General features: G+C 46.9%; 1 protein-coding gene across 7 annotated transcripts in view; it reads right to left on the bottom strand.

The window, feature by feature from the left end:
• FHOD3 (formin homology 2 domain containing 3) overlaps positions 1 to 23,686 on the bottom strand; it is a 402,086-nt gene that overhangs the window by 223,526 nt on the left and 154,874 nt on the right. For all 7 annotated transcript variants that reach the window (XM_080686376.1, XM_080686375.1, XM_080686374.1 and 4 more), the window contains exon 4: positions 4,786 to 4,853. In XM_080686376.1, the coding sequence (XP_080542502.1) occupies positions 4,786 to 4,853 (68 nt within the window). The remainder of the gene's footprint in view (positions 1 to 4,785; positions 4,854 to 23,686) is intronic.

A 23,686-nucleotide genomic window follows, 5' to 3' on the forward strand; every position in this document is an offset into this window, starting at 1 on the left:
TGGCCTGCAGACCTGCTCACAGGAGGTAGGCCAGGGAAGGAACCTCAGGGTCATCGACTCAGTAGTTCACAAAGAGAGGTCTCCAGACCCATGGGGAGTAAAAGGGTCACCTGGAAACTTATTAAAAATGCAAATGCCCAGGTCCACCCCCTGACTTACTTGATAGGAAAGTTTGCGGTGGATCCCACGGACCTGTACCTACCACGCCCTCCACGTGATTGGGAGGTGCTCTCCACGTGATTGGGAGGTGCCCTCCAGGTGACTGGGAGGTGCCCTCCAGGTGATTGGGTGGTGCCCTCCACGTGATTGGGAGGTGCCCTCCACGTGATTGGGAGGTGCTCAGATGGGCCTCAGCCCACTTAGGATCATCTCGGAGCTTTGAAGGAAGAGGAAGCAGGACCCTTCCCCGGAGGACTTAACCAGAATTTCTGGGAGTGAGGCCCAGCTTTGCTATTGAATTCCCCAGGAAATCCTAAAGGCCAGCCAGTTCAAGAACCACTGATCTAATCCTACCTTCTCTTTACAGATAAAGACTCAAGAGTGGCAAACAGTGGCCACGGCACCGATGTCCCTCGCCCTCCCCAAGGGCACTCTTTCCTGTAGTAGCCACCTCTATGGAAATGTAGGAGAGGGATCTTCCTTCAACTGCTGTGGGAGATTCCCTCAGTCGGACAGTGCCTTGTCTCAAACACAACCAGGATAAGGCTGGAACATTCTTCTTCAATTATAACAACAGAGCAAAACTAAAAAAACCTCAGTGATGTAAATAGTAGAAAGCTTAATGGAATAATGAAAGGTTACTCTTCTAGGAATGGTCAGCAACCCTGGTTGATCTCCAGAAAAGAAAAAATAATGTAGACGAACTGGCACAATCCTCCAGTCTCTCTGTTAAATCAGCCCCTCATTTGAATTTTATGGCATTTTCCAATTATATGGATGGAGGATGTGAGCTCAATGTGGGCAGGCCAGGCACGGGCTCTCTCTGAACCAAGAAAGCGCTCTCAGTGTTCAGAGGGCACTGGGGGAGGGGGAGCAAGGCTTGTGCCCCGAAGGTAATGAGAGACAGCTGTGTTAGTTCAGACTTTAAGATAATCATGGCTTTGGAAAGCAAGAGAAAATGGGACAATATCATGAGTTTTTGGAAAATTACTTTACACTCCTATGTATAAAGGAAATAAAAAATAATTCTCTCTCCATCCCATATCCTTTTCCACCAGCATATGTGAAAAGTGAACATTTAGATGAGCTCATGTCTAGTCAGAAAGTTTTTCCAAGCATGTAACAATGTTTATTACTTTAACTAAAACTAGATTCACACATGACTTCATGGTGAAAAAGTGAGAACAAGCTCTCAAGAAACCACTCAAGCTAATCACTAATATTAATATCGAGTTGACTGTCTGGGAAGGGTACCTAGAAAAAACACTGGACAGAGGAGCTGGTGTTTATAAAAATAATTCAGAACCCAAAGTAAAATGTATGCACATATGTAGATAAGGCACTTTAGGAACTAAAAATGTATGGATAGTAAATGTGGAGAGTATCTTCCAAATCGGCAATGTACTAGCTTTTAAACGCGTATCCTAAAATATATAGGCGCTAATAAGTGGTTCTTGAAACAACAAGAATGAAATCAAAATGTTAACACTAACGAATAAGTGATTATCACTGCATTTCAGAATGTTCTCTAAGAGCCATGCATTAACCTGTGATCATTTTTAATGCCTCTTAGTCAAGGAATATGCAATGCAATCCAAATGGGCAATGGCTCAAGTTTTTGTTGTTGTTGTTGTTATTGTTTACCCCCTAATCCCAAATATAACCTCCACATCTAGAAAACACAAGGGATGATGGAGAGGCAGGCTCATGGGTGTGAGAAGTGATCGAGGTCCCAGACAGCTTGCAACCTGTGTAACCCATTCAATCCCCAATGCATCCTTGCTCTGTGGTTTACAGCTGTTTTGTGTGCACGTGGGTGGTCTTCCAGACAGGTTATAAACTTCTGATGGCAAACACCTTCTCCCTTGCCTACGAGGTGTGGACAAAGGTTGCTCAAAAATATTTGTTTAATGAATAAACAGTAGAAACAGCGTCCCTGAGAATCCCGAGCCAACCCTACAGAACAGGCGTGGTGAGTGGATGTGCAATAAGACCCCAAACATATTTGTTTTATTTTTTTAACTTTTCACCATAGAAAACTTTAAACAAAATAAGACAGAATAATTTAGTGAACCCCTGGTGCCAATCAAGTCATACCAATCCTGTGTCTTCTATCACACCCCCAGTCTGCTGTCATATTAATTTGAAGCAAATCCCAGACATCACATCATTTAATCCATAAGTATTCCAATATGTATCTCCAAAATAGGAACTCTTTAAAATTATGTACTCATAATAAAAAAATTAATACTTTCTTATGTTATCAAATGTCCAGTCAGTGACCAGATTTCTGTCTCATAAATACTGTTTTCTTACAATTTTTGTCAGGATCCAAATAAGATCCACATGTGGCAATTAGTTGATATAAATTTTAAATGTATTTTAATTCGTCTCTCTTTTTTCCCCTTGAAATTTATGTGTTGAAGAAAGTAGGTCGTTTGCCCACAGTCTGGGTTTTGTTGATCACACGCCTGTGGTGCAGTGTAACAAGAACTTCTGTCCTGGATCATTTATTCACTGGTTATTGCACATAGAGCATGATGAGCTCCAGGATTGACTTTGTTGGCTTGACCACATCATTGATGGCAGTGTTTCCATGAGGACACACATAGCATCTGGTTGTTTCTCATCGCTGTCACATCAGCAGCTATCTATCCATTCATTCATTAGGGGTTGTAAAATCAGGGTATTCTAATTCTATCACTCCTTATTACTTCTTAGCTAGAATATTTTTATGCATAAAACTTCACTTAAACTACTACTGGATTATCCTAAAATTCACATAGAAAGAGGTACATATGAGATTCTAAAACTTTACCCATTTTTAAAATTATGAGCTGGATGCTAGCATTTTCCAATGGTGAGCAATCCATTGGGTTTATTTTTTTCTAGTATCATGATGAACTCATCAATGCAAACACCTGATGTGTTTTTAACTCGTTGAAATTATCATCCTTATTGGTGCTTACATTGTCCCATCTTTGGTCAACCAGTGGGAGACTCTTTTGGCCATAATCCTAGTCGTATTTAACAGCTTCTTTGCTGTCCACATAAGAGGTCCCACGTTTATGTTACCCATTTCCTTGTCCAGACTTAGAATCAGCTATTTCTCCAAAGAGCTCTGCTTCCTTTCAGTATTTTAAGACCACAGTCTTGCTGCTTTGGGTGCTGTTGGCTAAGGGGTGGATCATGGCTTCTAGTCCTTTTCCATAAACAGCTAGAAATATGCTTATTTGCTTGTTTGATTGTTAAAATAATATACAACGTGGGTTCAATCTGATTTTTCCAATTCAGCAGTACGGAGCTTTTAACTTACCCTCTTCTACTTTTCTATCTTTTTTCTACCTCACACCAAGAATCACAATCCCTAAGAATTCTAAGAATGACAAAATTGGGATAACTATATACCCACACAGTCTCAGAATAGCAATACCAACTCTACCACCACCACCATGATTACTGTAAACATGAAAACAGTTCATTTGTGTGTGTGTGTGTGTGTGATTCAAGATGCACAAATGACAGTATTTTAAAGTCACTTAGAATAGCTCTTCTCTGTGTGGTTCTGCCATCAACTGGATACTCAACAAGGTGAACATAGGTTTTGAAAGAAGTCAAAGCTGAACAACAGAAACACAGGCAGACAGAGGGACTGCATGAGTCAGGATGAGGAGGGCATGGGTATGGCCTCTGGGGACACAGTGAAAGTCCAGCTCCCGCAGTCAGGGATCTGAGTTTGAGAAGAGGACGTCATGGAGGGTGAAGAAGTTTCGCTTTGTTCATCTAAGGAACAGGGCTACCAGTTGGATTCATGGGAGGTGGAGCTTTGGGACAATTAGTCAGTGAAGCACTGACTAAATTAGAGACAGGGAGGACAGAAGACAGACATCTGTTAGACTATTCCGGTTGCCCAGCCCATTCATCGATTGCTTAAGTGGCACCAGACACTGTGCAAGGCCTCAGAGACACAGCGATGGAACCCAGCGAGCTCCCAGATAACTGGACTCCCACAAGTGCCCGAAGTATCTTAAGTTCCATACTGTAAGCACAGATGACATCAGTGGTATTCGGAGGGACCATGACTGTGGTGAAAGGTCATTTACTTTGGGGAAAAGCTCTCTGACATAAGGAGATACCAGGAAGGAAACTGAGAGACGTAGAGAGTGGATTGGGTGGGGGGGATGCATTTGGGGATAAAAGCAGTAGGTCCAGGGGCAAAGGTGCAGAAGAGAGAAGGCACAGATGGCTCCCAGAATGCAATCTTAGGACAGAACTTAGGATGCAGCCAAGGACAGCAAGGTGTGAACAGAAGAGAGGTCCAGAAGGACCTCGATGTTATACTGAGAAATCTAGAAGTAATCCAGAAGGCTATGAGGAACCACCATAGAATGACACCCTCAAACCCTCTGGTGGGAAGCGGGAGAAGATATGGAGCTGGGGCGGTCTAAAAGCAGGCAGTGTCTGTAGACAGCTGTTTTAATTTTTCTGAGATGTGCACCCTGAGGACAATGACGAGACGGGTTTACACTGAGGCAGACAGTAATCAATAAAAGGTATACCCTGGTCTGTATCTCATTCCATAGCAATGAAAAAACAGAACCTAAGAGCACTTTCTTCCTCTCTTACCTGAAATATCTGCTTCAGGGAGAAAAGGGCCCTTCTTAAATCTCGCCCACTGGAGTTGTACAGTTTTTCTGAAAGAAAGAAACAACATATAAAATTAACTTAATTGATTTAACAGATGGTAAAAACACAGAAAGGATATGAACAATTACAGAATTTCCACTGGAAAGGTGAGTAAACCGAATCCATTTCATTTAGGATACAGGCCTCACCTTCAATAGAGCAAAAACAGTCTGGGCTGTTATAGGGGCTGGAGGCGGGCAGGAAGTATTGGGGGGCCCTGGTGAGTTATAGAGAATGATGCCCAGATTTGCACCCTCAGCCAACACCCTCCCTCTCTCCAGCTCTCTATGTCCAGCTATTTATAGATAATTACACTTGATGGTGAACTATATCTAAAAAGTAACAGCTAAAACTGAATTCACCCTCCACCCTCCTCCTTCCTTGCCTCACAACCCCTGTCCCACCATGCTCTCCGGCTCTAGTATAAATCATTCTGCGACTGGGCTGAGAAAGCTTTTTGGTGCCGCCTTTTCCCTGGAGGCTGATGGTCACCTCGAGAGACCCAAGGGAAGGTGGTGGCCCTCAGGATTGACTGGCTCCTTCAATGACAGGAGCCCCGCTGCAGCTGTGCCTGTTCCTGAGCTCTCACTCATGTTCAAGGATGGGCCCTGGTTCTGAGCAAGGCAGGTGGAGGAGCCCTGGCTCTATATTCGCTGGTTCAAGACTCCTTCCAACTTCTACAACCACACTATTCAATGGATCACATTTAGCATTTACTGGCTAGGCCAGGCCTTGTGAATAAGGAGGTGAACTTGACCCAGGACTCGGCCTCCCAAGGTCACAGGATAAACAGGTGAGTAATCCAAAGTTACTAGCAGAGAGAGTACCTCTTAATGAGGTAAGGAGGCTTGCATTAGACTTTCTGCCATGTACCACCAGACAACAAGCAGAACTCTGCCTTACATGGATTCACAACATCACCTTCCTCTCTTAGTTACCAGCAATCTGTCATGGCTTCTGATTCTTAGGAATGAGAATGATGGTTATTTGTGTTCCGAGTGCTAAGGTTTTAGTACTTTATGCCATTGTCGAAACAATCCCTTTTTTAAAAAAAAAAAAAATAGGGGTTAAGCATATTAGAAAATAATTAGCGAGAATGACAATATTTTGGGGGTTTTTTGCATCTATATTCATGAGCAATATGGATCTGCAGTTTTCTTATAATGGGGTTGACAATGAGGCAATGTTGACCTCTTCAGTTGGAAGTATTCACTCCTATTCTACTTTCAGAAAGTTGTTATTTCAGAAAGGTGTTATTTCTTCCTTAAATGTTTGGCAGAATTCTCCAGTGAAGACACCTAGGGCTGAAATTTTTTTATTGCTGGGAAGTTTCCAACTATAAATTCAATTTTTTCTATTAAGATAGGGCTATTCTGATTATCTATTTCTTTTGAATGAGCTTTGGTAATTTGTGTCTTTCAAGGAATTTCTCTATTTCACCTAAGTTATTAAATGTATAGGCATAAATCTGTTCATAATATTCCCTATTATCCTTTTATTGACTATAACAATCTCCTCTCTTTTATCTCTGATATTGGTAATCTGTTACTTCTCTCCTTTTCACTTGGTTAATTTGGCTACAGATGTATCAATTGTATTGATCTTTTCAAAGAATCAGCTTTTTATTTCATTGGTTTTTTCCATTTTTTTTCTGACTTCTATTTCACTGGTTATTTTCTTCCTTCTGCCAGCTTTTGGTTTAATTTGCCTTTTATTTTCCAGTTTCCTAAGATGGAAACTTAAATAATTGATTTAGACCTTTCTTCTGTTCTAATGTAAGTATAAAATGCTATAAATTTCTGAGCACTGCTTTACCTACATTCCACAAATTTTGATATATTGTGTTTTCATTTTCATTCGATTCAAAATTAAATGAAGTTTGCATATTTCATTCAATTCAAAAGGGAATAACTTAATCCTGTGATTTTTTTTTTTTGAACTATGATATAGTTAAGTACTATGTTGCTTAACTTCCAAGTATTTGGGGATTTTCCAGAGTTCTTTCTGTTACTGATTTTTTAGTTTAATTGCTCTATGCTGAGAACTTTACATAGCAATTGCTTAAATTTATTAAGGTTGATTTTATGGCCCAGATTTTTTTTTTATCTTGGTAACTGTCTAATGTACACATGAAAAAAAAATGTGTATTCTGCTGTTATTGGGTGGACTGTTCCATAAATACCCACTAGGTCACATTGAATGACAGTGTTCCTAAGGTCTTCTATTCTTACTGAATTTCTGTTTACCTGTTGAAATCAACTATTATCATGGATTGTCTGTTTCTTCTTTCAGCTTTATGTGTTTTGCTTTAGGTCCTTTGAAGTTCTGTTGGTAGGTGCATTCACAGTTAAGGTTGCTATGGCTTTCAGGTGAACTGACTTTTACCATTATGTAATGCCTCTCTTCCACAATATTCCTTGTTTAAAGCCCACTTTTCTAATATTTTCTAATGTTAATATGGTCACTTAGTGTGCGGTTAGTGTTTTAAGGGTGTATTTTTTCCATCCTTTTATATTTAACCTGTCTATGTAGAGTCTCTAGTACATATGTTTGAGACTTGTTTCTATCCAATCTGACAATCTCTATCTTAACTGGTCTGCATTCACTGTGTTTTAACCTCTAGGACAGTGGTCGGCAAACTGCGGCTCGGTTGACTAATGAGCTTGCCGACCACTGCTCTAGGACATCACCAATGATTCCTTATGTGGCCCTGAACAGAGATGCCCAGGGAGGCCTGACCCCAGGGTGCCTCCTCCCCTTTGATGAGAAACATCCTTGTACAAACACCAATATCTTTGAGTGGAACCATAGAAAACCTCTCCCCTTTCTTTTCTGCCATGACTTTTAATTAAAACAAACTAGAATTTATACTCAGGGAGTAAGTACTTTGCATTCCAATTGTCTTTAATTTTTTAAAAATACTTAAAATTATCTCTTTCACTTCAATAATTGTTGATTCCAAACAATGCTGAATAATAAAATAGTAGGGTTCACAAATAATAATTATTTCTTTTATGTGAGAAAATTAACACTACAGACTTCAGAGAGAGATGCACAGATTTTCATACAGGTTTTTGTTCTTTTAAGACATTGCGGACGGAGCACGAGAATTCTAGCTTCATATTACACAGTGTTTTACAAAGTATCATACTTTAAAAAGATATTAGCTTGCAAGAACATGTAATAAATAACTTCAAAATGAAATGGGTATTTAATTTTAAAGCATGCCTTTAACATTTATGTAAAACCTTTTTTGTACTCATTCAATAGAAACTTATCTGGCCACGGGGTAAAGCTAGAAATAAAACTACTGGTCCACAATATGTTAATATCAAAGCTCAAAAGACCAGCTAAACTATATAAGAATATTATGTATTATGCTTAAATTACATTTAAAACACTTTGTTTTTCTATTTATTTTTTTTTATTTATTTTTAATCCTTCCCCAAGGATATTTTTTCCCTTGATTTTCAGACAGAGTGGGAGGGATGGAGGGAGAAAGGGGAAGGGAGGGAGGGAGGGAGGAAAGGAGGTAGAGAGAGAGAGATATAGAGAGAGAGAGACAGAGAGACAGAGAGACATTGATTGCCTCACGCCCAAGCCCCAACTGGGACCAGGGATTGAACCCGCAACTGAGGTTCGTTCTCTTGACTGGAAATCAAACTGGAGACCCTTTGATCCACAGGCTGATGCTCTAACCACTGAGAAAAACCAACCAGGACTAAAACACTTTGTTTTTTAATTCCATAGCTACAGCGCACTAGATGAGGTCTAGACCAGAAATCCTTCCATTTGGCATCTAAGTTGTAGCTTTTTAAAAATCTTTCATAAAAAAATGATAGTGAAGTTTTATTTTTATGGACAAAGATACTCTCTCCCAAAGTACTGCAAACCTTTCCTTTTCCTATGCAACCAACACTAACAAACGTCATATGAGAACAATACTGGGGTTATCACCATTGTGATTGACATTTAAATGACCAAATACTCATTCAGAGAGATATTGCCCCAAACTACTGATTTTTGGGAAAGATAATTGATATTATCTCTCTTCAAAGAACCAATATCATGGTGTAAAATGAAACTACAGTGTTTAATTAAAACAAATTTTTCATCTATTTTAAAAGCACAGTGATGCCAAAAAGCCGTTATACCCTACCTGGCTTGTTCTGTTGATTCTTTTTAATTTTAAATTATAGTTGACATGCAATAGTGTATTAGTTTCAGATGTACAACATAGTGATCAGGCATTTATATACCTTAGAAAGTAATCCCCATGTTAAGTCTAATAGCCATCTGTCACTGTACACAGTCATTACAATATTATTGGCTATATTCCCTATGCTATACATTACATCCTCATGACTGATTTTATAACTGACAATTTGTACTTCTTAATCTCCTTCACCTTTTTGCCCTTCCTCCCACTCTGTGCCATCTGACAACCATCAGTTTGTTCTCTGTATCTATGAGTTTGTTTCTGTTTAGTTTTGTTTGTTCGTTTGTTTTGTTTTGTTAGAGTCACCATATAAGTGAAATCACTGTATCTGTCTATCTCTACCTGACTTATTTCACGTAGGTTCATCCATGTGGTCATAAATGACAAGATTTCCTTCTCTTTTTTGGCTGAGAAATACTCCACATCTTCTTTATCCATTCATCTACCAATAGCTAGGTCGCTTCCCTCTCTTGGCTGTCATAAATGATGCTGCAATGAACACAGGGGTACATATATCTTTTCAAATTAGTGTTTTCATTTTCTTCAGATAAATGCCCGGAAGTGGGATTGCCGAGTCATATGGTGGTTTTCCTTTTAATTTTTTGAGGACTCTCCATACCATTTTCCATAGTGGCTGCACCAGTCTGCAATCCTCGCCAGCACTTATTCTTTGTAGTCTTTCTCATAATAGACATTCTGGCACAATGAGATCTCACTGTGGTTTTGATTGTATTTCCCGGATACGTAGTGATGTTGAGCATCTTTTCATGTGTCTGTGGGCCATCTGTATGTCTTGTTCTGTTGATTTTCACATGCATTTTCAGAGACACCACCGTTTACCAAGAGGTTAGGAAGGACTAGGGTTGAAGGATGTTGGTAAATGAAATATAATTTGTCATTTTATGAGAGGCACAATTCCTGCTGGTAGAAAAGGAGCCAGCAGATATTTCACCACTGCAGATATTGCAGTCACACCTAAGACTGCTGATAGCCCTTTGATGTGGTTCAAGAGCAGCCTCCATAGGCCAAAGGAGCAGATTCCTTTCCACAGCCTAGTCCTGGCTTCCTTGCTGCTGGGTTTTGTAACCTGCAGCTTTCACTGCTGAGTTCAAAGAACTGACTGTTCCATTTGTGTTGCATCCTGGAACACCCTACAGAAAGTCAGACTCTCCATGGCTGTGTGGCCCTCCCTTTCAACTTAGACTAGAGTGTCAAGGGCTCACATAGGAACAAACGACAAATTGGTAGTACAAAATAGTCTTGAAATTATAAAGTACAGCATAAGGAATAATGTCAATAACATTGTAATCTATATATATAAAAGGCTAATGTGCTAAGTGTCTGTCCAACTGGTAGCTCTGACATGCACTGACCACCAGGGTGCAGACGCTCAATGCAGGAGCTGTGGAGCTGCAGTGACTTGGCAGCAGAGGTCCTCAGGTGACACACCCCGAAACCAGAGAGGAGGGAGCCCGATTCCTTGCAGGGCCATGCGATTCTACCTTCGGCCATGGGTTATGTTATTGCTGGGGCACTGTTGGCTGCAAATCTGGTTTACTGCACACTTGCATTTGCCTTCCACACCCTGTATGACAGAAACTTTGCAGAGTACCCTCTTGCACTCCGGGACCCCTCAGGGGATGTCAGAGAGCCAGTTTCAGCCCAATCCCCGCAGGCCAGGCCGAGGGACCCCACCTGCCAGAGGGACCCCACTCACTCCGCAGACACCCTTTGAGCCATGATGCCACCCCAAGTGCGGCTGGCCAGGGAGGGACCTCGGGAGGTTGGCTCCAGGGCATGTCCTGCCCATCTCGCCCAATCCTCCCCCACCAGCCACCTTCTAATTAATTTCCTTTCAATGTGCACAAATTCGTGCACCAGGTCACTAGTAACTACTTTTGGTGTGAGGTGAAAATATAGGGGGAAACACTTTGTAAAGTATATGGTTGTCTAACAATGATGCTGTACACCTGAAACTAATACAATATAACATTGAATGCTGAAAACAAAAGCAAAAAAGTAGGGCTGGGATCAGGTTGGAGTCCCAAAGTTTTGTCATTCTCCTGAGCTTTGAGGCTACCAGGTGGGAGGTATGCAAAGAAGGCCCCTTTCCCACCAGCACAACCCTGAGGAGTGGCCATAACTCAGGCTGCAGGAGATCCTGGGAAGAGGTGGGGCCAGGGCCAGCAGCTAGGGAGATGCTGCGGGATGGACTATATATCCAGCAGAGCTCATGGCTGGCAAATAAATGGATGTGGGCATTTATTCTCCCACCCCTTTCCAAGTTGAATTTACCTGAAGTGCAATCATTTGTGTGGTATTAGCCTTTGAGTAAAGGGCAATTAGGAGCCTACATTTGGTGGGGAAAAGAGATGTAATCACATCACTTGTTAAAGTCTTCATAACTGCCCTTCCATATTTTCTCTCCATGCTTCTTGCCTTCTAAAATGAAACATGTTCCTTTAAGAGATGCAATCAATGTGTTACATTCTTAACTAGCTTAGAGTCACATGGAGTAGAAAGCAAATTAGTTAGAGGCCTCTGGGAACCATCCCCACTTTGCCATCAGGAAGGTCCTATGCCTCCTGCTCAGCCAGAAGTGCAATGAAGAAAACCTCGGTGTGTGGGGAAAGAAAGTCCAGGACATTAGAAGAAACCAGAGAAAAAATTAGAAGCAATTTGCATCGTCAAAAGAATGTGGACAGGAGGAACCAAAGGCATCTGTGAGTGTGTTGAGGGAAGCGGAGAGTGAAAGCTACATCTAGAGCATGCTCTCCGGCTGCTGAAATCACTGACTTTAAGACAAACCATGACAACACATCCTTCTCTCACCAAGTGTCAAACACATTAACCAAGCAACACATGGACCAAGACCCCAGAGGCCCTCCTTGGTACAGGGAGACAAAAACTATCCTTTTGCCCCCAGGCTGCTACAAAAGATGTCCCACTGAGGAAACAGATTTATTCCTAGGCAAAATGCCCATGCCTCGATTTAAAAATCTGTTTAGACAATATAATCATCATGATTTTTCAGGTGCAGCCATGAGAGTGAATTCCTCCTTTTCTAGGATGTAGCTGCGTGACATTTGCTTTCAGACTCACGGTGAGAGAGGGCTGGTGAAGAACAGCTCTGTGGAATGACAGCAAGCAGAAAACCGGTGGCCCAGGCCAGGGTCTGCTCCTTACCCTGCCAAGAAGCCCACAGCCCAGTCATTGTCAGAAGCATTCCACTCTGGAAATTCTTCCCACGAGTTCAAATGAGCCACATGATACTCTGATGACAGGAAGCACAGCCCATTGCACCCTGCAACTGTGCTTCAATATTGCATGTGGATACAGTGGCACAGGGGGAATGTTATTTTTCAGTGAAAACCCTGCTTGGTCAGCTTTTGGAAATACCTTTCTCCAGTGGTTTTTAAGGTTTGGGAATCACAGATTCATTTGAAAGACCTATACAAGCCACAAAATGATGTTCAGACACACACGATGTTAGTGCTTCCTGTGGGTCTTCAGGAGATTTTTAAGGACAGGAAGTAAGAATCCTTGATCTAATCCAATATCATCCTTTCACAGAGGAAGAAACTAAGACCGGAGAAATGACATCGTTGCTGGCCCCAGCGCTGGGAGGGTCTCAGAAGAGGAGAGGGTAACTGAATGAGGACAGTGAAAATGGAATTGGCCATACATTCTGTTTGTACAATAAAAACAAACACTGGGCCACTGAGAGTCACTCGCATCCTAACCATGACACCCACATCAGCATGTACGTCCAGAGAGAGAGCACACGTAGAAAAGCAATGGTTTTGGAGGCGGCCCTGAGAAGTGGTGACACCGATGAGTAGGGACTGAAGGTGGCCTGCTCCCCCATTAGCCCAGAGGCAGCCCCTTCAGCCTGAGGGTGAAGAGGCTAAATGTAAAAGAGGACAAGGTGGAGAGACCTGATGAGACAAGCCTGCTTCAGAAGACCGAAGCTAAACCCAAGTTCCCTTGGAGTACATTCACACTCTCAATATTTGTAACATCCTATCTAATAAAAGAGTAATATGCAAATTAACCATCACTCCACTACACCCACAAGCCACACCCACCAGTCAATCAGGAGCGAGTATGCAAATTAACCCAACCAAGATGGCTGCAACCACAGAGTGAGCAGGAGGCTTGGGTTTCCCTGGCAATGGAGGAAGCCAAGCTTTCCGCACACCCTGGCGGGCCCAGGCCTCCACTCAAGGCTACAAAGTTTCAATTATAGAAGATAAATAAATCCCAACAAAAATGGCAGCATCCACGGAGCTGGAGAGAGCAGGAGGCTTGAGTTTCCCCCGGCGATGGAGGAAGCCAAGCTTCTGCAGCCCTGGCCTGCCTTGGCCTCCGCTTAAGGCTACAAAGTTTAAATTATAGAAGATAAATAAATCCCAACAAAAATGGCGGCAGCCACGGAGCTGGAGCAAGCAGGAGGCTTGGGTTTCCCCAGTAACTGAGGAAGCCAAGCTTTCCGCACACTCTGGCCTGCCTTAGTACAAAGTTTTCAATTATGGAAGATAAATAAATCCCAGATCCCAGGGCCTCTGCTTGGGTCGCCGGGGGGTGTGGCCAGCCTGCAAACCACCACAGGCCCCTCGCCCAGGACACCCCATGCCCCAAGGGAACCCCCACCCTGATCCGGGACACCCTTCAGGGCAAACCAGCCAGCCCCCACCCGTGCACCAGGCCTCTATCCTATCTAATAAAAGAGTAATATGCAAATTGACCATCACTCTAACACACAAGATGGCTGCCCCTATGTGGTCAAAGATCCTGCCCCCATGTGGACACAAGATGGATGCCACAAGATGGCCAGCAGGGGAGGGCAGTTGGGAGGGACCAGGCCTGCAAGGGAGGGCAGTTGTGGGTGATCAAGCCTGCAGGGGAGGGAAGTCAGGGGCGACCGGGCCAGCAGAGGAGGGAAGTTGGGGGCGACCGGGCCTGCAGGGAAGGGCAGTTGGGGGGGACCCAGGCCTGCAGGGGAGGGCAGTTGGGGAGGACCAGGCCTGTAGGGGAGGGCAGTTGGGGAGGACCAGGCCTGCAGGGGAGGACAGCTAGGGGTGACCAGGCCTGCAGGGGTGGGCAGTTAGGGGCAATCAGGCTAGCAGGGGAGCACTTAGGCATCAATCAGGCTGTCAGGGGAGTGGTTAGGGGCTGATCAGGCTGGCAGGCAGAAGTGGTTAGGGGCAATCAGGAAGGCAGGCAGGCGAGCAGTTGGGAGCTAGCAGTCCTGGATTGTGAGAGGGATGTCCGACTGCTTGTTTAGGCCCAATCCTAGTGGGATCGGGCCTAAACGGGCAGTCGGACATCTCTCGAGGGGTCCCATATTGGAGAGGGTGTAGGATGGGCTGAGGGACACACCCCCATGCACAAATTTTGTGCACCGGGCCTCTAGTAATCCTTATAATACTCCTTTACTGATTACCTACTAAGCACTAGGTTACAAGGACAAATGAAGACAGGCTCAGCCACCAAGAGTTGATGGTGGTCCTGGCCAGTGTCGCTCAGTTGGTTGGGCATTGTCCTGTGCACCAAACGATTGCTGGTTCCATTCCCGGTCAGAGCACATATGGAGGTGGTGGGCTCATCCCCAGTGGTTGGGGGGGGGGGGGGGGTAGGAGGGGGAAGGCAGGAACAGCTGACCTATGTTGTGCTCTCACATTGATGTTTCTCTCCCTCTCCCTTCCACTCTCTCTAAAAATCAATAAACTAAAAAAACAAAAAGAGTGGATTGTCTAATGTCCCCAAATGATGCCAGTGCCCTGTGAGAAGGTGACGGCATCACTATGGGGCCACCGAGGGAGGAGCAGAAAACCTGTGATCCTGGGCCCGAGCGTGGAGATTCAGATGAGGTGACAGCAAACAGACTTCAAAGGCTGAGTGAGAATAAGCCACAGTGAAAAGTGCTGCGCAGAAGGGGAAGCTGAGGAAGAGAGGAGAGCAAGCACACAGCCTGCACGGCAGCAGAGGGGAGCAGTGTGCGCAGAAAGGACAACCACCTCAGCAGGGCAGGGTGCCAGCAGGCTGTGGCGGTGACAGCATGGGGCTCGGGACAGATAGCGGCTCTGTTGCCTTCTCTGGCTCCCAAAGGGCACAAAGAGCTTTCAGGACCTGGACATCCCAGGGTGCTTCCTTGTATCTCCAGCAAGCAATTCTGGCTCTTTCCCTCTTTCCTTCCTTCAAACCATCACTGGCTACTTGTTGGGTTCTGGCTGGGCCAGGCAGGGGAGTGAAAAAGACAAACAGGGCATGGCCTGGTGCATAAAGCGCAGAGCTGGTGTCAGCGAGAACACGGCGCTCTGGGACTGCGGCAGAGAGGACCATCCCCACGATAGGGGCAGCCTCCCGGGAGCTGTGGACCAGGCGGCAGCACCAGGCTTGAAATTATACGATTTTGTGCACGCTTCCTTGTCTGTCATCACCATCTTGTCATCATCACCTTGCTGAGCCCCACCCAGCTTCCCAGTTTGTTACCTTGGAAACCACTCTGACAACCATTCTGCACTGAGGAAAGCAGCCAGCCCTGCCCCTCTGGGTCTGAATGATCCTAGGAAACCGAAACCAGTGCCCTGTCTGTGGGAGCTGGAGACCTTTGGGCCCAGCGAAGTGCACTTCCGCCTGCTCCCACCTTTGCTTGAACAAAAGGGTCCCTTCTCAGAGGCAAAAAGGCCTGGGTCAACTAGTGCAGGCCACCTAATGAAGGGAAATTCTGTCTAAAACACGCCTTCTTTCTTCCAGGATCAAAGAAAAAAGAAGGGTCCTCAGAGACTGTCCAATCCCGCGCCTCCCTCTGCGGAAGAGCTGAGCAGCTGGCCGATCCATAGAGGGGTCAGCGCTGCACACCATCCTCTAAAGAGGCTGCTGACCCGGGATCAGGTCATTAGCATCTGAAAGCAGCAACCGGCCTCGTGACAAACAGGTGTGGGACCTTTTACTACAGAGGAATTCTGCTCCCTGTCGCTATCCTCCCCCTCCCCCCTCTCTTCCTCTCTCTCTCTCACTGTCTCTGTTTCTCTCTCCCTGTCTCCCCTCTCTCTCTCTCCTCTCGGTAAATGCCTTGGCTGCCTCCCTCCTGCCTTCTCCCTCTCCTCTCTTTCTATACTTTCTTCTTCCTTTGTTCTCTTATCTCCTAATTAGGCATCTGGAGAACCTCAAAATATTTACTTTATTTATGGGCTTTTATCATTCCCTGTCTTTATTTGAAAATTAAGTTGAAACATTGAAATGTTTGTTTTTCCAACATTACATATATTTCTCTTCCTAGTCCTCTCAACAGCAACAAAGTAGCCCATGGACAGGGCAATAGGGTAGTGAAGACATGCGGGGGGCCAGGTAGGGGCTGGGAGGATGGGAGTAAAGGTGGGGGAGGGGAGAGGAGAGATAGCTGTAATATTATCAACAATAACGAGTATACCAAAAAAATAAAGAAAGAAACTGTGCTGCCTCCAGGTTGGCATGAGCGCAGGGCGTGTTGCCACTGAGTGGCCACCCAGCATGGCAACCACAGCCTGCAGCTCAGCCCCTCACCCCTGCTGGCAGGGCTCAAAGGGAAGAGAGGTGTCCTGTGCAAACTACTCATTGTCTTCTCTCAGCTCTTCTGGAAGCATCCACAGTCCCTGGCAGTGTCCACGGGAGACCACCCCTCTCAACAATGCCCAACTCTGCTTTACTCTCCAGGGAGCAAATTTAAGAGATGAGAACCATCCCAGCACAAGGGCACACCCACCCCACAAACCCCAGGACGCACGCTGAAACTGTGCCACCCTCTTCCCCAGGCACTGACTGTAGCCAAGACTGGCCTAGTCTTGGCCTCAGCAGAGCACCCCACTCTCCCGGCCTCCGCTCACAGAAGCTGCCACCCTGGGCCCCTGACCTCCTCTCCTGCCCACCACTGGGGGCACTGTGTCCTCCTCACTTGCCCGATTGCACTATTGCACTCCCAGCTAGCAAGGTCCCCGCCCTGCACGCTGCCCCCTGCACCCTGCACCATGCGCAGCCCTGGTATGCACAGGGCCTTGGATGACACCAGCATCCAGGCCCCTAAACTGATGTTTGCTTTTCAGAAGAGACTCCTCATCAGTAAAGCAGGATTGAAAATGCACATTCCAACATTCAGAGGCCATGAGGCCATGAACACAGTAATGTTGGTAAAACACCCGGCAATTTGTGCTCAACAAGGAGTCCTTTCCCTTCTCTCTCCAACCCCCGAGGCCTCCATGACATTTCTAAAAACCAGCCACGGCCCCTCCCACCGTGACGCGTCACGCCTCTCATGGGCACTGCACTCTGGGCTGGCAAGGCACCTCCTGTCATCTGTCAGGTCCTTCCGACTATGCTGAGGTCACCTGACCTCGGACGGCCTGGCTGGGCCCGGGGTGCCTCTCCAAGGCATGATCATCCCTTGGAGAGATGGCCTCTTCCTGGGGTCAGTGGCTCTTGGCAGGGAAAATGGTCGCCATCCCTGCCCTCAACGCTGTGAGAAAAGAGAAGTAACTGTCCAAATCCTGGAGAGAAGATAAGGATCATTAGCGGGGTCAAAAGGGAACAATCTGGCATCCATCTTCCAGTGAGCAGACAGCTAAACTCAGCAGTTCCCTGACCCACCCCCCGGGGCCAGGCGCTCCTTAGTATTCTTCAGGGTGGAAGCAGCCCTTCATCTCGGCAAGTGGCCCACAGTGCAAACAAAACCACACCAGAGCAAAGGGCTTTCCCAACGACTTTTCATTAAAGTTTATTCACCAACCAAGGTGGGGAGGGGGGCGTTTACAACAGTCAGAGAATATAGCATTGCATTTTTACACCTAAGTGCAGCAAACCTTAAATATTGGTTTTGTTTTATAACAAATTCACATCTGAATTGAGGGTTTCTGCACATCAAAAGGACAGTGCACAACCCGGCTTTCCCCAGGCTCTTCCCCAATGGGTCTATTTCCAGGTGGTGCCAAGGTCCCGTGCCAAGGAGAGCAAAGCCCAGGGTGGCCTGGGACTGCGGCAAGTCATCACAGTGAAAACACAAAATGCCTGGACCGGAACCGCTCATCCCCTCTGCTGACAGCCAGGTGAGCTGACATAGCGGAGAACGTCATTAGGAAACACGGAGGACGCGGCTCCCGTTTCTGGCAGATTTCCACTTCAAGGAAGAGGACAGAAACCTCAGGGACATCAGCACAGGGGCCCCTCCCTTATCCTCGTGGATAAATTCCAAGACCTCCAGTGGATGCCCGAAACCATGGGTAGTACCAAACCCTACACCTATATGCACTTTATGGCTTCTCTTGGGCATATCTGAATTGACAGCATCGCTACTCTTGCGCTTTGGAGCCATTATTAAGCAAAACAAGGGTTAATTGAACACAAACACGGCAAATCCATGTCCAGTTGATCTGATTAACCAAGACAGCTTCGTGACTAATGGAGGGTAATGTACACAGTATGGATACTCTGGACAAAGGAATGATTCATGGCCCAGGCAGACGGAGCCAGGCAGCACGAGATTTTTATCATGCTCCTCAGAACAGTGTGCACTTAAAAACTTACAAATTGTCTATTTCTAAAATTTTCCCTTTAATATTTTTGGAGCGCAGTTGATCACGGGTCACTGAAACTGCAAAAGCAAAACCGCGGATAAGGGGGCACGTTCACTGTCTTCCTGAACATCATGTTCTATCAGTACTTCCCAGTGAAATCAGCAATGTGCCTCTCTGTAACTCTCCCGCTGAGTAATGGAACTACAGAATAACAGCATATAGAGAAGGGGAAGGCAGAAACTGTATGGAGAAGGCATTGCACCCCAGCCTCAAAGAGGAATAAAACACAGTGCCTCCATGAAGAACTTAGAGTCTAATAGGAGAGACCCACTGGTAGACACATTCAGTTTATGCGGGAAGCGACGAAAGAGGGATGCCCAGTCATCCTGGGAGTTCAGGGAGGCTTCCAGAAGCCCCACTGCCCAGGCAGCCCCTGGGAAGATGAGTCCGAGTCACTCAAGCGAATAAAGGCAGACACTGCTTTCCAGGCTGAGGGCAGATGCAACAGAGCCCACGAAGTGAGAGCGCCTGGGGGGGGGGGGGGGGAGGGGGGAGCCTTGTAGCCCTGCAATACCAGGGAGAGGAGCCAGGAAAGGGCAGTCTCGTTTCATCTCTGATTAGACACAGGCCTCGGCCACACTCCTGGGAGGCTGGCAGAGTGTCACCCAACCAACACTATATCCCCAGCTCTGTGATGGTTCACTCCATGTGGTTGGTGTCTCGCGATGGTAGCGCCATTTGTTAGCAGATTACAGCACCCCACCTGCCTCTCAGGCCCTTTCTCAGGTTGGGGTGATGCTGACTTCCTGTCCCCTCCAGGGTCTGCTTCGGGGGACAGCTCCACACTGCTGTCCACCTGCTCTCCTGAGTCCGTTCACAGGGAACGCACTGGCAGCCCTGGATCTTCAGGCAGCGGCAAGGAGCGAGGGCAGGAGCAGCTCGAGTGCGGGCTGTGGACCGCGACCAGGACGCAGGTGGGCGCTCTGTCAGTGCCTCCCCCTCAAGTCCACTGGGGTCGGAGCCAAGGGAGCCTTTAAAGAAAAGTCACAGCCACTGGCCACAGAGCGAAGGAGACAAGCACAAGGACACCTTCTTCTCATGCTGCAGCGCAGTCATCAAATCGCCACGGGTCAAGACAGAGACACTGAGTAAACTTCTGACCGTGCGTGACAATGGTCAGGACATGCAGGTGGGGACGGGGATTAAAGCACCTTTGCAAGAGATCAAGCTCCATCCACATCACCCCTGGAGGCAGATGGCAGCCCCCTCCTTCCAGACAGCAGAAGTGTTTCCAGTAGAAATTCAAGTGAGTGATAAAAGCAGATGGAGGAGGGGCTGGCTCGGCCACACCCTCTGTGGAACCCATTATGTAGGCAGCAACTCCAGAGGCAGGGTATGAGGGTGGGTGGCACTCAGCCAGGGAACCAGGAATGGGAAGCTGCCAGGGTGGCTCCCTTTGGTGCCCCCAGTGTGGTCTCCCTTGGGCTCTGCCCTCAGTCCACACAGACCAGAGCCACAGGCATGGAAAATGCCCTCAGTAATCTCTGTGGTGGGACAGCAGGGCCCCAGCCTTCACCACACCCCCGAGGGGCTGGAGCGCTTTCCTTGGGAAAGAGATGCGAACCCCCTTCATTATACCACACTCAGGGGCTCCCTCAAACACTGCCTGCAGATAAAGGTGCCGTGAACCCCCTTCATTATACCACACTCAGGGGCTCCCCCAAACACTGCCTGCAGATAAAGGTGCCGTGAGGATGAACCCCCTTCATTATACCACACTCAGGGGCTCCCTCAAACACTGCCTGCAGATAAAGGTGCCGTGAGGATGAACCCCCTTCATTATACCACACTCAGGGGCTCCCTCAAACACGGCCTGCAGATAAAGGTGCCGTGAGGATGAACCCGAGCTGCTTGCAATGCCCTCTGTTGCTTTGCGTTGCAGGCGAGCAGAGGTTTGGTTTGTTTCCTCCTCATTTTAACAACATGGGGAGGCCTGCTTTCTATATCCTCGCTGGGACCTAAGGCTGGGTTTTGAGCATTATCCCACCAGTTAATACCTCTCTTTAGAGGATATTGAAGCAAAATCAGCTGCAAGTCAGGGAAGCACATTTAACATCTCCATGAATCAAATAAAGAGCAGCCTTCCCTGTCCAGTCCCATATGTTGCGGGTGAGGGAAGGGGGACAGCCCTATGCCACCTCCTATTGCAAAGCAAATCATCTGAAATTGGGGCTTTTCTGTGATGTATTAAAGGAATTGCACAGGTGAACAGAAAAAGACTTCCAGAAACCAGCAACAGGAAAGCAACGCCAGACCCACACGAGAGGGATATCATGACGAAGAATTATCCACAGCTGCCAGCCTCGCGTGACGTGACCTATTTGAAGCAGACCAGCATAAACAGCTGATGCGCGGGCCCTTCCATCTTCTCACACGTGAACGTGCACAGAAGCCCTGGGGAGCCGGAAAGCGCAAACGCGGATTCAGTGGGTCTGAACCAGGCGGCAGGCAGTCTGCATTGCTACCAGACTCATGGGTCCCAGGACCACACTGGGAGAGCCACTGACCTTGGGCATTTGGTGAACACCTTGAGTGTGAAGGAGAGGCTACACCCCAGGGGGGGGGGGGGGGCAGTTAGAATGTGAAGGAGCCCACACCGAGGGTGGCCAGCACAGGTGCTTCCAACCCTGCGGTCTAACCCTGCTCCCAGAGCCCACAGACCAGCATCGGAGAAGATGACACACGTCTCCAGAGGCACAATGTGATGGTGTTGAAGATACATCCCCATCAGCTAAAAAGCCTGGGAGGCACCACCACCCTTTAGCTACAGTTCATCTCCAAGCCAGGCCTTCACTGGGGAAACGGGGGCTATAAAACCTGCCCTGCTCCCGGGAAAATACTTGGTAATGTATTTTACCAGCATTAATTATGACTTTTTTCCACCTAGGAATAAAACCAAACAAGCCAGTGGGGAGTGAACTCCTCTGACACATGTGATTTTCACACTCAGTAAACAGGTTAACTAATCTATTAAACCGTGTGGATGTGCGTTTGTGCACATGTGTGCATACACACACACACACACACACACACACACACACACGCTGGAAGAGTGCAGAGCAGCTGTGAGCTCCCTACCACTTCTCCTTTCTCACTGCAGAGACACCGGCTGGCTGTGCAAAGTGGAGCCGTAAGCAGAGCCAGTTCCACTGGGAGCTGTGTTCACCTCTGGCTGTGCCCGTCCAGACTGCTCCTGTCTCTCCATCAGCCACACCATCCTGCTGGCTTGTCCTGGGTTCAGGACACACCAAAAACCTGGCCTTCAAACCAGAGATCCTACTACCTGGCAAAAAATCCCAATTTCTTCCAATCCCCCTTCCCAAAGCGCGGTCCTCCCAGGCCACTCTGGAGCCAGGAGGGAGCCTGGGAGGCTGCATTTGAAGTGAGGCTGCACTTCTCTCCCCTGCCTTCTGAGGGGGTGCATGTGTTTCTGGGGAGTGGGTGCATCTAGGTGGCTCAGAGAAGAGTCCGTCGTGGCCCTCGGCTATCACTTCTCCACAGGGGAGTCACGCATTCTAAGCCTGGCAGGTATGCCACACTGTTCCGTCTCTTAAATGCTGATCTTGGAATAGCCCATTCTGTTCCCGCCAGCATTTGCTGGACTCCAGGAGAGGTGACAGAAAGATAAGGAAGCAGGCAGTCCACTGCTCTCAGGGAGCTGGAGACTGGTGTGAAAGCAACTACACAAAGTATGAAACAGGGCAGACGGGAAGTCTCAGGTGGCTGCCTCGGAGACCACTGCAGCGGGGCCAGGCTCGGTGCTCTGGCAAGAGCCCCGGGGGCCAGCCTTCCCACCCCTCTCTCGGCACCCACAGACTCATCAGGCAAGCATTCCCTCCACCCCTTCCTCAGGACGGCACTGCTGCACCCTGCTCAAAGCAGCCACCCCTCCCCGGGGTCGTGCAGCGCCTCCTTCCTGGTCTCCCTGCTTGCCCCCTGGTCCCCACTTGATTCACAGCCTCAGAAAACACCCCCTTCTGGGTGAGAGCTTCCGGATACTGACAATCTCTGACATGCACTCAAGTACACACACTTCAGAACCACTTGCCTATTGTTCTCCTCATAGCATTTGTCACTGTCACACTATATTCTGCTTATTAACCTCGTTACTGTCGGGCTCCCCCACGGCAATGCCAGCTTCACGGAGCAGGGATTTTTCCCTGTCTTTGCATTGCTAGAGCCCAGGACCTACACACTGACTGACACACAATGGGTGCAGAATACATTTCTGCGGAGTGAATGGAAGGATCAGTACCCTTCCCCCTTTCCTATTTTCTTATGAATAGGGTGTTTGAAGGCTGTTTCCACCCCCTCTTCTTGTTTATAATTTCTGAGGGCTAAGAATAACTTTCCGGATCTGTAAGGCACGCCCACCTTTTGCCGAACTTAATGCTCCAGCCCAGATCCTGGCATAAAATAGCAATTCGCTTCCCTTCACGACATTGGAATTAAGGAAACATGAACTAATTTCACCTACATTAACGGCGGCGGCAGCCACAGGTGCAGAAAGCCTGCTTTGCCTGGGGAGTGGAAGAACTCCCACCTTAGTGAGTAGGAGGGAAAGGAACGCTGTTTAAAATGCCAGCCATCAATCAGATACAAACACCGCAGTCTTTGGTGGTTTATATAAAAATTGTTCAACGTACTTCCAACGTTAATGTCCATGTTGAATTGACTTGGGGAGCAAGAATAAAAGTAAATTTTTTATCATGTGCATCTTATGTTTATGTTGAGGCGCGTCATAACTCAAAATAGGAAGAGACAAAAAATATTTCTTTGGTATCTGTCCATGGTACCGGCAGAACGCAAGCGCCCCGTTTTCAGAACCTTGTAAAAAAGCTCTCTCTGTGGCAACCAACCTGGGTGGGGAGAGGGTGAAAGAAAAAAAAGGGGGGGAAGAGGGGGAGGTATTGAAGGCTGCCTCCCAGAAAAACAGACGTTTCCTCCTTTTCTCCAGCCACCTTTTACAAAGTAAGGACTGTAAGGAAATTTCCTCATCTCAATAGAAGGAACA

Source organism: Plecotus auritus (genome assembly GCF_963455305.1).
Source record: "Plecotus auritus genome assembly, chromosome: 8".
Lineage (NCBI taxonomy): Eukaryota > Metazoa > Chordata > Mammalia > Chiroptera > Vespertilionidae > Plecotus > Plecotus auritus.